Here is a 13,452-nt window from a genome sequence, read left to right as displayed (position 1 = left end):
AACATCAACCGTCTCTTAACCGTAGACGACTACCACACTCGAGACTCCAATGACGACCATGTAACACTCAGACCTACAGTTTCCCCACTTAGACCTTCGGTCATACAGTTCCACCACCAAGGCTATCCGGACTCGATTTTTCCCTCAGATACCTTTGGGTCTATAGATCCACCAATGAAAACTTCATGTCTACAGCTCCCTCCCTGGAACTTCTGGAGGAGGAGGTCCCCTGTCATTGGGCATAAAATTCGGAGCCTCACACTTAAGCTTTTGAGATTGGTATGCCACCATTTAACACTCAGACCTAAAGTTTCCCCACTTAGAGCTTCGGTCATACAACCACCATCCGACCTCCATTTTCTCCACAGCGACCTTTGAGCTAAGACTTTAAAGTCTACGGTCTCCTCCCTGAAACCTCCGTTAGAGTAGGTCCCTTGTCATCGGGCTTAACATTGGGAACCTCAAACACTTTATAGATTACTCAGGCTATGTTGGATATTATAAAACCCAACTGCTCCTTTCCACACTTACCGAAATCATCGATTTTATTTTCACCATTGAAAAGACCCATCCAACGGCACATTTGTACATCCTCCATCAATTCATAACCATCATCGCAAACACAATGACCAAAGAAATTACAGCGAGGTTCAATGTCAGGTTCCTCATAGGATAGCTTGACACAACGGCCATCTTCCCAGGCTTCATCCAAACCACAATTACTGGCGCAATAGAAACCATCGCCATTAAATCCTTCACGACACACACATCTACCCTCCCAACAGTCAGCATAAGGAGAACAATGCTAAAAGAAGACGAATTAAATTACAAATCAATCTAAAGTTCACACGATTGAAGGAACTTACGAAACAATCTTCGGGATTATACGAATGATATGTATGGGTCATGGGTGTTGTGGAAGGTGGTTGCATGGGCATATAATGCTCTTGATCTGAGGTGTGCTCTGTATGCTCTTCACCCGGCGATACTTGAACTATTGTAGTTCCCACATTATGCGAACCAGACATGGGAGTTTCAATATTGTCAGCCACTGTTCCATTGATCAAACAACGATAACCGTTACCCTCATAGCCATCGAAACAGACACAAGTGAAGCCACCTTCATTGTTGTTACACAAGGCATTTTCGTCACAGACATGGGTACCCAAAGCACACTCATCAATATCCATGCAAACCTCGGCACCATTCTCTGTTACTTGAGGTCCATAGCCATGGAGACAATCACACCTATAGGTATCATCATAGGGTATGCAAACCATGTTCTCTCCACAAACAGCAGTGCCATCTGTGCAGGCATTCGAAACGGCACTAACACCGGCCACTGTCAAAATGCTGGTCCTCAACGCTTGATCCTTTTCGAAAAAGTCCAACATGATTTTAGAAATCTTTTGCATATACGAGGTTCCCACAATCTCATATTTGCTATGCTCATTGACCAAACAACGTTCAAAGTAGATATTCTGCTCCAATTGGAATTTGATGACACGACTCTCTTCGGGAATTTCTATGGTATGGGCTTGTATGGAATGTACCTCATTTTCCGAGACGAATTCATATTCTTCCGTGAACTCAGCCATATGTAATTTGACAGAGGGCTTAATGGCGGGAACTTGACCATGCAAATCAATCTTCAAGGAAAGTTGATCCCAGTAGTTAAGACCTTCATAGGTTTGATTGATCAACAACACCTCTCCAGTTTCAAAACTCAACTTGGAGGTATGGACAAATTCTCCCCCTGTGAGTTGATAACCATTCTGGGTATTATTCAAGGGTTTGGCAAACAACCATCCAATGGAGGTAACCAAGGGTAAAGCTAAACGCATATTCGATCCCAATTCAGTGCTAATGGGAGTTACAGCAGTATAACTACGTCCATCAGCGGTAACCACATAGGATTGCAATTTCGAACCATCATTGATCGTCTCACCATTAAGTTCACCCATCAATGAACCTGTTACGCGGACAGGGACATCATCTTTGATACAGACATTACCGTTACCATAGAAACCCGCATTGCAGATGCAGCAGTAACCCTCGGACTTATCAACACACATGGCATTCTTATTGCATACTCTCTGGCCAGCTTCGGAACATGTTTGTGAGACAGTGGGTGATTCGGTAAAGGTCTCTTCATTTGTGGGAGCTTCAACATTTTGTTCATAATCTACAGGACCAACACGATACAGCCAAACACCAGCAATACCAACATTGGATTTGTCCACCAGAAAACGAGCCTGTACAAAGAGAAATATCTTTAGAGTCTCTTTTTTGGATTGGGATTATAGTAACTTACATTTTCACTACCCGAACCTTCCAGATTAAAGAAACGTCCATCTTCTGCGACAAAACCAGCTTGAGCTCGAATATCGGGCAAACCCAAAGGTCCATTCTCACCTTGAAGCCAGTTCAAGCCTCCCGAGGGATATATAAATTGCACGAAGGTATCCTCATCATCCACAATCAAGGCAATCTGAAAGAGTGGACATTTTTAAAGTAAAATAATTCATAAGAAAATAAACAATAATAAATGGACAGATGGTGGACGGTAATAAGAAATGAGCAAATGAGTGGTCGCTTAAAATAAAGCGGCAGGATGTTTTCATATTAAGACCAGAGAATGGATCCGCCGAGTCTTGCCTCCGTTTTTAGCCGCTACGGGATAATTTTCATCATTCCAATGGATAACTGTCTGCTGCGTGAGCGTTCATATGTCTGTTATCTTTTGTACTGTCCACCTTCGATAAAATTCTATAGACAGATCTGCCTAGAGTCCGAAGTATCCCATTACAGAAGCTATTACTATCTTCGAACCTAAACCCTACAAATGGGTCGGATTATTGGATTTCCTGAACCAATGGTCATATTCGTGAGGCACATTCTGCGATATCCGAAGACCTTCATTGGGATAATATTTGTATTTGAGAACTGAATATTTCCATCAATGGATTCATTAACAAGCCACATATCATTGTATTCTCATTTGTATGAAATAAGTCCCTCTTTCTAACGACAATTATTAGGAGACCGTTCCCGAAACCGAATCCTCTTCATTCCATCACTCATTCGAATGAAAGCAGGTGTTTGAGTATCAAACACCTATTGTTTATGATTCAGCTTTGGATCTCGGTGTCTTAGCCATCCACATATGGCGACCTTGCTTTCCTCTCCCCCATCTTTGCCCCATCTCTATATCAACTGCACCTCGCACATATGGCGTCCTTTCGTTTCCTCTCCCCCATCTTTGCCCCATCTCTCTATCAACTGCACCTCTTTTAGGTTATCATGAAGTTTATGATTGCTTTTCGCTACACCATGCCAAATATATGCCGAAAAGTAGATGGTTGCTATCACTAGAAGCAGTCGGTAACAATGCCAGTGAGTGTACAAATTTTCTATTTAGGATGTTATTGGGAAAAACATCGTCGGTCTCTTCACACGTGTGCAGTTTATATCATAGCATTATAGCGCCATTCAGTCCTAAGACTTTGGTTGTTGATCCTTTCGAGCCAAGTTTCTCCATGATGAGTTTATAATCCGCTTCCAGGAGTTCCAGTTTATACCAGCTCATAGGTCCCTCAAAATCCCTTCTTGATTTGCCTGATTAAAATTTGAAGTCCTCTATTTGGTTCTTTGTATTCATACCTTCAGTTTTCGGCATTTAATATAATCTCACCGCGCTCTGGCAATTTCATCATTCCACCCATGGACAGCCTTCCTGACCTGCATATTTGACGGAATTTTTGCCATTAGCAAATATCATCTTTTCCTAAAGGGCAAAATCGCTAAAAGTTGCCAAATCAACCGTTGCAAATGTAATTAAAGTGTTTGGGAAACGTTTCGATTTCTCCCCGATCCAGACGATCGGGGAGAAATCGAAAACCGGAAGCCGCTGAGACGACAAAGAGAGTTGCCGGTAGTTTCAAGCGAAACCCTAACCTCTCTCTCCGAGATGCCGCAAATAAGCTGGGTGTATCGTCTACAACTGTGCATCGAGCAAGGCCGTAGCCAGGATTTTAATTCGGGGGGGGTTCAACTTAAAAAAAAATATTCATATAATCTCATGTGTAGAAAATTTTAATTATGCATAGGTATGTATACAATATTTTTATAATATTAAATTGAACCGACGGGCTTTTTGGGCAGCAAATAAATCAATGACTTCTTCAGTCGGCACATTTATTCGGCGATGAACCGACATTAATGCCAATCCTTTGAGTCTACTCTCGCTAGTCGAATTTCTAAGATACGTCTTTAATCTCTTCCATGGCTGAATAAGGAGGTTGAATCATGATAACAAAAACAACAAATTTCAATATGTTGTTTACAATTTTAAGAAGTCAAAATCAGCTGATAAAAGAATCGTATGGCATTGGTAAAAGTGGCAATTATTTATTCTTTCAATTGTCCTGAAAAAATAATTCAAATCCAGAGAAAAATAAAGGTTCAAATTTAATTGCGTCACCTATGAGTTATTGTGAAGTGGATAATTCATTCGAGGAACGCCGATATGAGACCAAAGTTAATAATGGAAGTCAGTCAAATGGATATTCGCCATCTATTAACAAAAACAGTTTATGATGCAGTTTAAAAACTGATGTGCGTGGTATTTTGGGTCTGGAATATGTTATCAAGATACTCAAGTCATCTTTGAACAATTCTCCAGCTATGAATGCGCGAGTTTGTTTGAGATGCATTTGCTATGCAGTGTCATTTGGAGAGCTGCAATCACCATAAACATATGATTTTGACATCTTAAAATTTGGTCGAAATAAAAAAATTGTAATCATAGGGCCCCATGATTTAACCTTCTTGTTCAGCCATGAATCTCTTCATTGTTGAAAATGAACGTTCGGATGAGCACGTAGTAACTGCAGGGATGGAAAATGCAGTACTATAGTACTTTTTTCAAAAGTTTTTCACCCCGGTCAGTAACGTAGTACCCCCGCGAATGATTTAGTACCTTTTGTGTAGACATTTTTGAGTCGATATCAGATTTATGGTACAATAGCTTTGACAAAATATTTTAATATTTTGAGAAAGTCTTTATCAACCTTATTTGCTAATAGTCTTTTACAAATATGGCAAAACAGACATGTTCATGTGGGAAGAAAATCTCGATTTTGTAAAAGACATAGTCAAAAACAGGATTTTATTGAACTTCAAGAATGTTTTAGTCGAAAAAAGAATGCGATTCTATATTATCGATTTTTTATTTCGGTACAAAATGTTGTCAACATTTTATTTCTATATAGAATTTTTGCAAAATTTTATTTTGATATAAAATTTTGTCAAAATTTTATTTCAAATGAAAAAATACCTTTTTTGTACTTTCTTAAAAATTGTATTTTCCATCCCTGAGTAACTGGCAAAGTGACCAAAATTTTTAAAATATGCACGTTTGGAAATATCTCTTTATTGCTTCCATCGCTAAATTAGGCAGGTTCTTTTCGCAGGTTTTGCTCCATTTCATTTACACACGTGTGTTTGGCTGTTTCGTTGTTGTTCTATGGCCAAACAAAGCGAATCATGTTCACAAAAAGAACAACAAACACACATAAAAAGCAGAAATACATTTTCCAAACATGAAATTTGTGGTGCGAGAACAAAAACAATTTGTTTTTTTCGACCGTCGTTTGACGGGCTTTTCAACTAGTATTCTATGATTTGTGCAAGTTTTATAGGTAAGCATTTTTCAAAATAAAACCTCCAGCATTTCTTCAACATCTTCGATAAGATTTTTCTATGCAGCTAAAAATATATATTTATCTATATAAAAATATTCATTCATTTCGGGGGGGGGTTCGATCCCCCTCATCCCCCCCCTGAATACGGCCTTGGCATCGAGCCAAAAAACGAGCCGGACTATCGACTTACAAGAAGGTAGTGACTCCAAATCGCGATGAAAACCAAAATACGACGGCCAAAGCGCGATCCCGGAGGCTGTACACGACGATGCTGACGAAGTTTGACTGCGTGGTAATGGACGACGAAAAGCTTGCGTGGCTTGAAAAGCAGCATTTTCATAGCTTCCGGGACTGTCAACCAAGAAATTTACGTGAAAGAGTGTTTGAATAAACGTCTGCTGCCTTTCCTGCAGAAACACGGTTGTTCCGTACTGTTTTGGCCGGATTTGGCATCTTGCCATTACGGTAAAAAGGCCATGGAGTGGTACGCCGCCAACAACAACGTACAGGTGGTTCCCAAGGACAAGAACCCTCCCAACACGCCAGAGCTCCGCCCAATTGAGAAATACTGGGCTATTGTCAAGCGGAACCTAAAGAAGACCAAAAAACTGCTAAGGACGAGCAGCAGTTCAAGGCAAACTGGCTTTCTGCGGCGAAGAAGGTGGACAAGGTGGCTGTACAAAATCTGGCAGGTGTCAAGCGTGAGGCCCGGCAATTCGGATTTGGAAAAGCGAAAGCCTAACTGAATATTTTTCCTGAATTTTATACTAATTGAACTTGAAAAAGAAATTTAATTTGATTTTTTAAATAAACGATTTCGCCGATTTACACGCGTTTTCCCTTGACCAAATTTTGACCGTATCACCTTTAGTTAGGTTAATTAGATGTTCTGCAATTGCAGATACTTTTACTCTATCTGGTAATGGATTAGGCACTCTGTCTATTGGGGCCAGTCAAGCTTGGTCGCATTTCACTCAGGGCCGATTTAGGTCGAGCTCTTTATTGACCACCTCTTAGGTTGTTCGATATTTACTGATGGTCGTAACCTCTTTAGGTTCCTACAACTCCCCACTTTACTTCTGTACTAAAAGCGCTAGGGTAACGTCTGAAATGGGTCCTCTAAATATTGACGTGCTTATGTCCAAACTGACCATATGTGCAGCGAATCTTCTCCCTTAAAATCAGTACTGCATTCCTTCCCAGCAAAAAAATTTGGAAGTTCTTCCAAAGGCACAACTTTAAAAGAACTTCCAGAAGATGCACTCCCAATGATGTTCTTTATTTTAACTACCCAGGAAGTTCTTTTAATTCAATTTTTTATAACTTGGTTTATTCATACTTGTAATGGGTAATTTTAACTTTTTTTGTTTCAAATATGTTAAAAATAGAGTAAGAATTCATAAAATGATACAAATCATTTAAATTTGGTCGAAAAAAGTACTAAATCCAATCTGAAAAAATTGTGCATTTTTGAAAATATTTGAGGTCAAACGTTTCCGACAAGCGTTAGAATCCATTAAAAATTATAAAAAATTATAAAAATTATTTATTTGACAAAATATCACAAAATTTTTTAATTTACATCCAAAACATTGAATTCGGATCCCACCTAAAGAAGTGATGCAAATTCATTGCAACGGCTGTTGAAATGGAGGACTTCCCTCCTATGACAAGCCCATGTTAAATTCATCGCTTCTGCGTCAATTTTGCACCACTTCCGGATTCAAAAAGAACAATTTCATTACTTTTTTGGCGACGCTTTTTTTGCTGGGTTATTCTGCTGCTCAAGCCACCATATGTTGTCTTCTAATATCCTCGTTAGCACTTAGTTTTCTCTCGAACTCCTCAATACCGCTAGCAGGCGTAAGGTAAGAATTGATCCGGTTTAACAGCTGTATCTCTATAAATCTCTCGGACCTCTAGATTCAAGATTGCGATGCACCCCATTCGGCAACGGGCTTCTTGGTTAGACTTTTGAAAGTCCTTAACAAAACTATCTGGCAAGACCAGAACCAGGGAACTATAGCATATACGAATTACATCCGCAGATATCATCCATCCCTCCTTTTATCATTCAATTTCATTTGAGATATTTAAAATCACTCATCATTGTCAAATGCTCTAAAAAAAATTCACTTACCTGGAAAGTATTCAATTGATCGGTTTTCGAATCAAAATAGCCAACATTCTTCCATGTGGCGACAATCACTTCAGTGGCTTCAAAATCGGCTTTCTCATCATAGGCATAACGAACCAGTTCACTGACTTTTTGCAATTGCTCAGGATCCTGAGTACTAAAAATTGTGATCGATGTTGATTCATTGCCTGCTGTAGTATCCACATTCGAATAGAATCCAGCTATTGAAGGGTACTCAAAGGGAAATGGTTGATTGATGTATTCCGGAAATTCAATATTGAATGTCAATATGCCATTGGTATTGATCTGTAATGAGAGAATAAACATCCAATCCATTTAAATAAAGTGGAAAACACACACACACATCAAAAGAAATGATCGTTTTGTCAAATTAGGGTTTGAGAATTTCCACACCACAACATCAGTCAACAAAACCATAAACATTCAGCTTCTTCTCACAACAGTTAACATCAAAGACCCCCAATAGCAATTAGTGGGGTAATAAATTCTCATCTAAAGTAAAATACTTCCACTGAAAGACGATCTCAAAGACAAACTAATTAAGGACATTGGTGAAGTGGTTTTAAGATTCAAGTGCATCCTAAGTGATTTACATATGGTGTGAGTAGATTTCCAGAACGAGCAACTGTCATCATGGGGTGGTTTTGTAATCCTTAAGTGGATATAAACACTCTCTCACCATACACTTTTCTTTAACCTCAATTTTGGAAATGAGGAAAGACTACAATAAGTGAAACCACACCAATAAAAGAGCATCGCCCCTTGTTAGAAATCCAGAAGAAACTGGAACAAAGTGATGCTGAAACAATAACAATAAAACCAAAACATAGCCAGAAGTCATCGCAAGGGATGAGAAAGAAATAGGGGGCGGGTGTTAAGGAAAACCTCCCATGTGGAGATCGTTGAATATATGGTCCAAGCAAGTGCATGAAAACAAGCCACATAATGACGGCGTTAATTGTTTTGCTGCCATACAAAACCCCCCATATTTCAACAACTACAAGGGGAGCCCCCCAACCACAAACTCTTTCCCAGCTTATGAATTCCCATTCATAGATATGCATTGACTATGGACAATGGATAATTTCAAAACACTTTGATCAATGTCCGTCCATTCGGAGATCTATTCATCTTTTTGTCCGTCCGTCCGTCCGTCTGTCTGTCCCTCTGACCATTCGTTCCTTTTACAAGATCTTTAGCATCTCCATTGCATTCTAATATTGGTCTCATTGCATTGCATTTGCCTCACTTGATTGGTGTTATTGTCGATCGCAATCTTCATCGCATCTTAAGTGCTTTGCGATCTCCTCTTGTGCCACAATTAATTCTTTTGCACTCAGCTCCAGAAATAGTGAATGGTGATGGTGCAATACACATTTTTGTTTTATGCATTCGTCTGGACGCTTCATTGCACAAATTGTTCTTGCTTTACTAGAAGCATTTTAAGATACTTCGTATCCATTTGCTCCAAACCAAATTCTAGTAATTTAAAATCTATATTTAGTAGCGGGAATATTTACAAAACCATTCCATACACATTGTCTGCGGATGTGCAAATGCACTTACTCCCTAAGACTGTTTTCTTTAGTTGTTTTTTTTTCGGTTTCTATTGTATATTGTGTTATTTACTAATTTTGATATTTATAAATATTATATATAATACAGCATAAAAACAAAAATAATTATTTAATTGTATAGTGGAAATATATAAAAAAAAATATTTTATTTTATTATTTTAAATTTTATTTTATTTATTAAAAAATTGATTTAAATTTATTATTTTAAATTTGATTTACTTTATTAAAAATTTTTATTAAATTTATGAACTAACTATCTTAATTATTTTAATGGTATTAAATTATATTTATTTATAAAAAAAACTCGGTATTAGAAAGCCAATAGAGGTCTATACAAATTGTGTTTAACTTGATAATTCTAAGTTTGACTTAATGTATTAAAAATTAAATTATTATTATAATTAAATGTAATATTCTAAATTTGATTCAATATATTAAAAATTTATTTAAATTTATTATTTTAAGTTTGATTTAATTTATTAAAAGGTTGATTTAAATTTATTATTTTAAATTTGATTTAATTAACTATAATTTTGATTTAAATTTCATTTAATTTATTACAAAGCAAATAAATTCTAAACTTGATTCAATATATTAAAAATTTATTTAAATTTATTATTTTAAATTTGATTTAATTTATTAAAAAGTTGATTTAAATTTATTATTTTAAATTTGATTTAATTAACTATAATTTTGATTTAAATTTCATTTAATTTATTATTTTAAATTTGATTTAATTTATTAGAAATTTGATTCATATTTATTATTTTAAAATTGATTGAATTTATTATAATTTTTTTTTTTAAATTTATTATTCCAAATTAATTTTTTTAAAAATTATTTTAATTTTATTAACACTTTTATTTTAATTATTATTTTAAATTTGATTAGACATCAAAATTTTATTTATTTTATTATTTGATATAAATTAATTATTTTAAATTTGACTTAATTTAAATTTGATTTAATTTTATAGTTAAAAAAATAATATAAAAAAATGCATTGAAATGTATTATTTTAATTATTTGATTTAAAATTATTATTTTAGATTTGATTTAAATTATTAAAAAAATAGATTTAAATTTATTAAAAATTTTGATTTAAAGATATTATTTTACATTCGATTTTATTTATTAAAAATTTGATTTAAATTTGATTTAATTTATTAAAAAGTTGATTTGAATTTATTATTTTAAATTTGATTTAATTTATTACAAAATTGATTTAAATTTGCTATTTATTTATATTTATTATTTTAAAATTGATTTATTTTTATAAAATTGAATTAAATTTATTATTTTAAAATTTAAATATTTAATTTATTATAAATTTGTTTTAACATTTTTAATCCAAATTATATTTATATAAATTTTATTTTATTTATTAATAGTTTGATTTAAATTTGTTACTTTAAAATTGATTTGATATAAATATTTCATTTTTATAAATTTGTTTTAACATTTTTAATCCAAATTATATTTATATAAATTTTATTTATTAACATATTTGATTTAAATCTATTATTTTAAAATTGATATGATATAAAAATTTTATTTAATTTATTATTTGATTTAAATTTATTATTTTAAATTTGACTTAATTTTAAGGTGAAAGAAAAAATATAAAAAATTTCATTTAAATTTCTTATTTTAAATTTTATTTTATTTACCAAAGAATTGATTTAATTTCATTAAAAATTTAAATATATTGTTTTACATTCGATTTAATTTAATAAAAATTTAAATTTATTATTTTAAATTTAATTGAATATATTAAAAAATTGATTTAAATTTATTATTTTAAATTTGATTTAATTTATTCAAAAGTTGATTTAAATTTGATTTAAATAACTACAATTTTCATTTTAATTTATTATATTAAATTTGATTTGATTTATTATAAATTTGATTTATATTTATGATTTTAAAATTGATTTACTTTTATAAATTTGATTTAAATTTATTATTCCAAATTTAATTTATGAAAAATTTTATTATACCCTCCACCATAGGATGGGGGTATATTAACTTTGTCATTCCGTTTGTAACACATCGAAATATTGCTCTAAGATCCCATAAAGTATATATACTCTGGGTCATGGTGAAATTCTGAGTCGATCTGAGCATGTCCGTCCGTCCATCTGTTGAAATCACGCTAACTTCCGAACGAAACAAGCTATCGACTTGAAACTTGGCACAAGTAGTTGTCATTGATGTAGGTCGGATGGTATTACAAATGGGCCATATCGGTTCACTTTTACGTATAGCCCCCATATAAACGGACCCCCCCAATTTGGCTTGCGATTGCTCTAAGAGAAGCAAATTTCATCCGATCCGGCTGAAATTTGGTACATGGTGTTAGTATATGGTATCTAACAACCATGCAAAAATTGGTCCATATCGGTCCACTTTTACGTATAGCCCCCATATAAACGGACCCCCAAATTTGGCTTGCAGACCCTCTAAGAGAAGCAAATTTCACATTTGTCAAAATTTTGTCAATATTTTACTTCTATAGAAAATGTTGTCAAAATTTTATTTTGTCAAAATTTTATTTCTATAGAAACTTAATTATATACGTATTTAATCGGCCCTTTTGTAGTTTAATATATACCACGTATGGACTATGTGGTATATATTAGGTTGTTAGGAAATTTTATGATATCTTGCCATCGGCTTAAGTAGACGTTTCTACGCAATCCATGGTGGAGGGTACATAAGCTTCGGCCTGGCCGAACTTACGGCCGTATATACTTGTTTTATTTATTAACAGTTTGATTTGCATTTAAAAATCTTCTATATATGTTTGTATAAAAGATTTTGTCAATTTTTTCAACCGAATATTTTGTCAACATTTTATTTCTAAAGAAAATTTTGTCAAAATTTTATTTCTACAGAAAATTTTGTCAAAATTTTATTTTTATCAACTATTTTTTCAAAATTTTATTTTTATCAACTATTTTATCAACATTTTAGTTCTATGGATAATTTTGTCAAAATGTTACTTCTATAGAAAATTTTGTCAACATTTTATTTCTATAGAAAATTTTGTCAAAATTTTATTTCTATAGTAAATTTTGTCAAACTTTTATTTCTAGAGAAAATTTTGTCAAAATTTTATTTCTAGAGAAAATGTTGTCAATATATTTTTATCTTTAGATAATTTTGTAAAAAATTTTTTTATATAGAAAATTTTGTCATTTTTTTTATAAAATTGATTTAATATCAACATTTTAGTTAATTATTAAAAATTTGGTTTAATTATATTATTTTAAATTAGATTTAATTTATTATAAAACATTGTCAAAATCTAAATTCTGCCGATTTATGTGGATGCTATATCAAAATAAAAACCAATATTAATCAGATTTACCATATCTCAAGGGGGTCCAAAATTGAATTTCAGGCATATCGGATAAAAATTGCAATTTCTATGCCCTCAAACAGTCGAGGTGGGATATCGGTCTATATGCACGGATGAAAAAGACTGTTTTTCATATGTTTGGCTATAAACATTATATGTTTGGAAAACAAATTTTTAAACACAATATTTTTGAGTGGAAGCATATAATGTTCATAAACTAGCATAACATGTTTGGGACATATATGTTAATATGTTAGAACATATTATGTTTGGGACATAAAATGTTTTTAAATATAATATACTTGGATGCAAACATATATTAATTTAGAAATAGCCTATAAACATATATGTGTTTAGTAGCTTGGAGCGCTATTTAACAGGGAGCGATATTGAATTAAGTTGGTGGTTGTTGCTTGTTATTACAAAATTAACATTTTATTTTTCCTTGGGCAATTGATCAGCTACTTCTTTGATCCTTACAAACTGTGTGGTCCGCTGTTCGAATCCCCGTCCGGCAAAAGGTAAAATTAAAATAAAAAAAATCATACAATTGAATAATTTCTTCTACAATGTTTGTATTACAGAAAAAGGTGCTAAGAACTAAAAAATCTCGTGGAAGTGAGAAAGATGTGGGGGAATATACAATTGG

At 33.4% G+C, this 13,452-nt stretch overlaps 1 protein-coding gene across 1 annotated transcript in view; it reads right to left on the bottom strand.

Moving 5' to 3' along the window:
• Nucleotides 1-13,452, bottom strand: part of Ndg (Nidogen) — a 42,144-nt gene that overhangs the window by 11,262 nt on the left and 17,430 nt on the right. Inside the window, exons 2-5 of the mRNA XM_075310173.1 lie at nt 7,846-8,148; nt 2,315-2,491; nt 867-2,255; nt 532-805 (exon numbers count right to left, since the gene is read on the bottom strand). Coding sequence (XP_075166288.1) covers nt 532-805; nt 867-2,255; nt 2,315-2,491; nt 7,846-8,148 — 2,143 coding nt within the window. The remainder of the gene's footprint in view (nt 1-531; nt 806-866; nt 2,256-2,314; nt 2,492-7,845; nt 8,149-13,452) is intronic.

This window comes from Haematobia irritans, chromosome 5, assembly GCF_050003625.1.
Source record: "Haematobia irritans isolate KBUSLIRL chromosome 5, ASM5000362v1, whole genome shotgun sequence".
Lineage (NCBI taxonomy): Eukaryota > Metazoa > Arthropoda > Insecta > Diptera > Muscidae > Haematobia > Haematobia irritans.
This window is presented reverse-complemented; position numbering and strand designations above follow the sequence as displayed.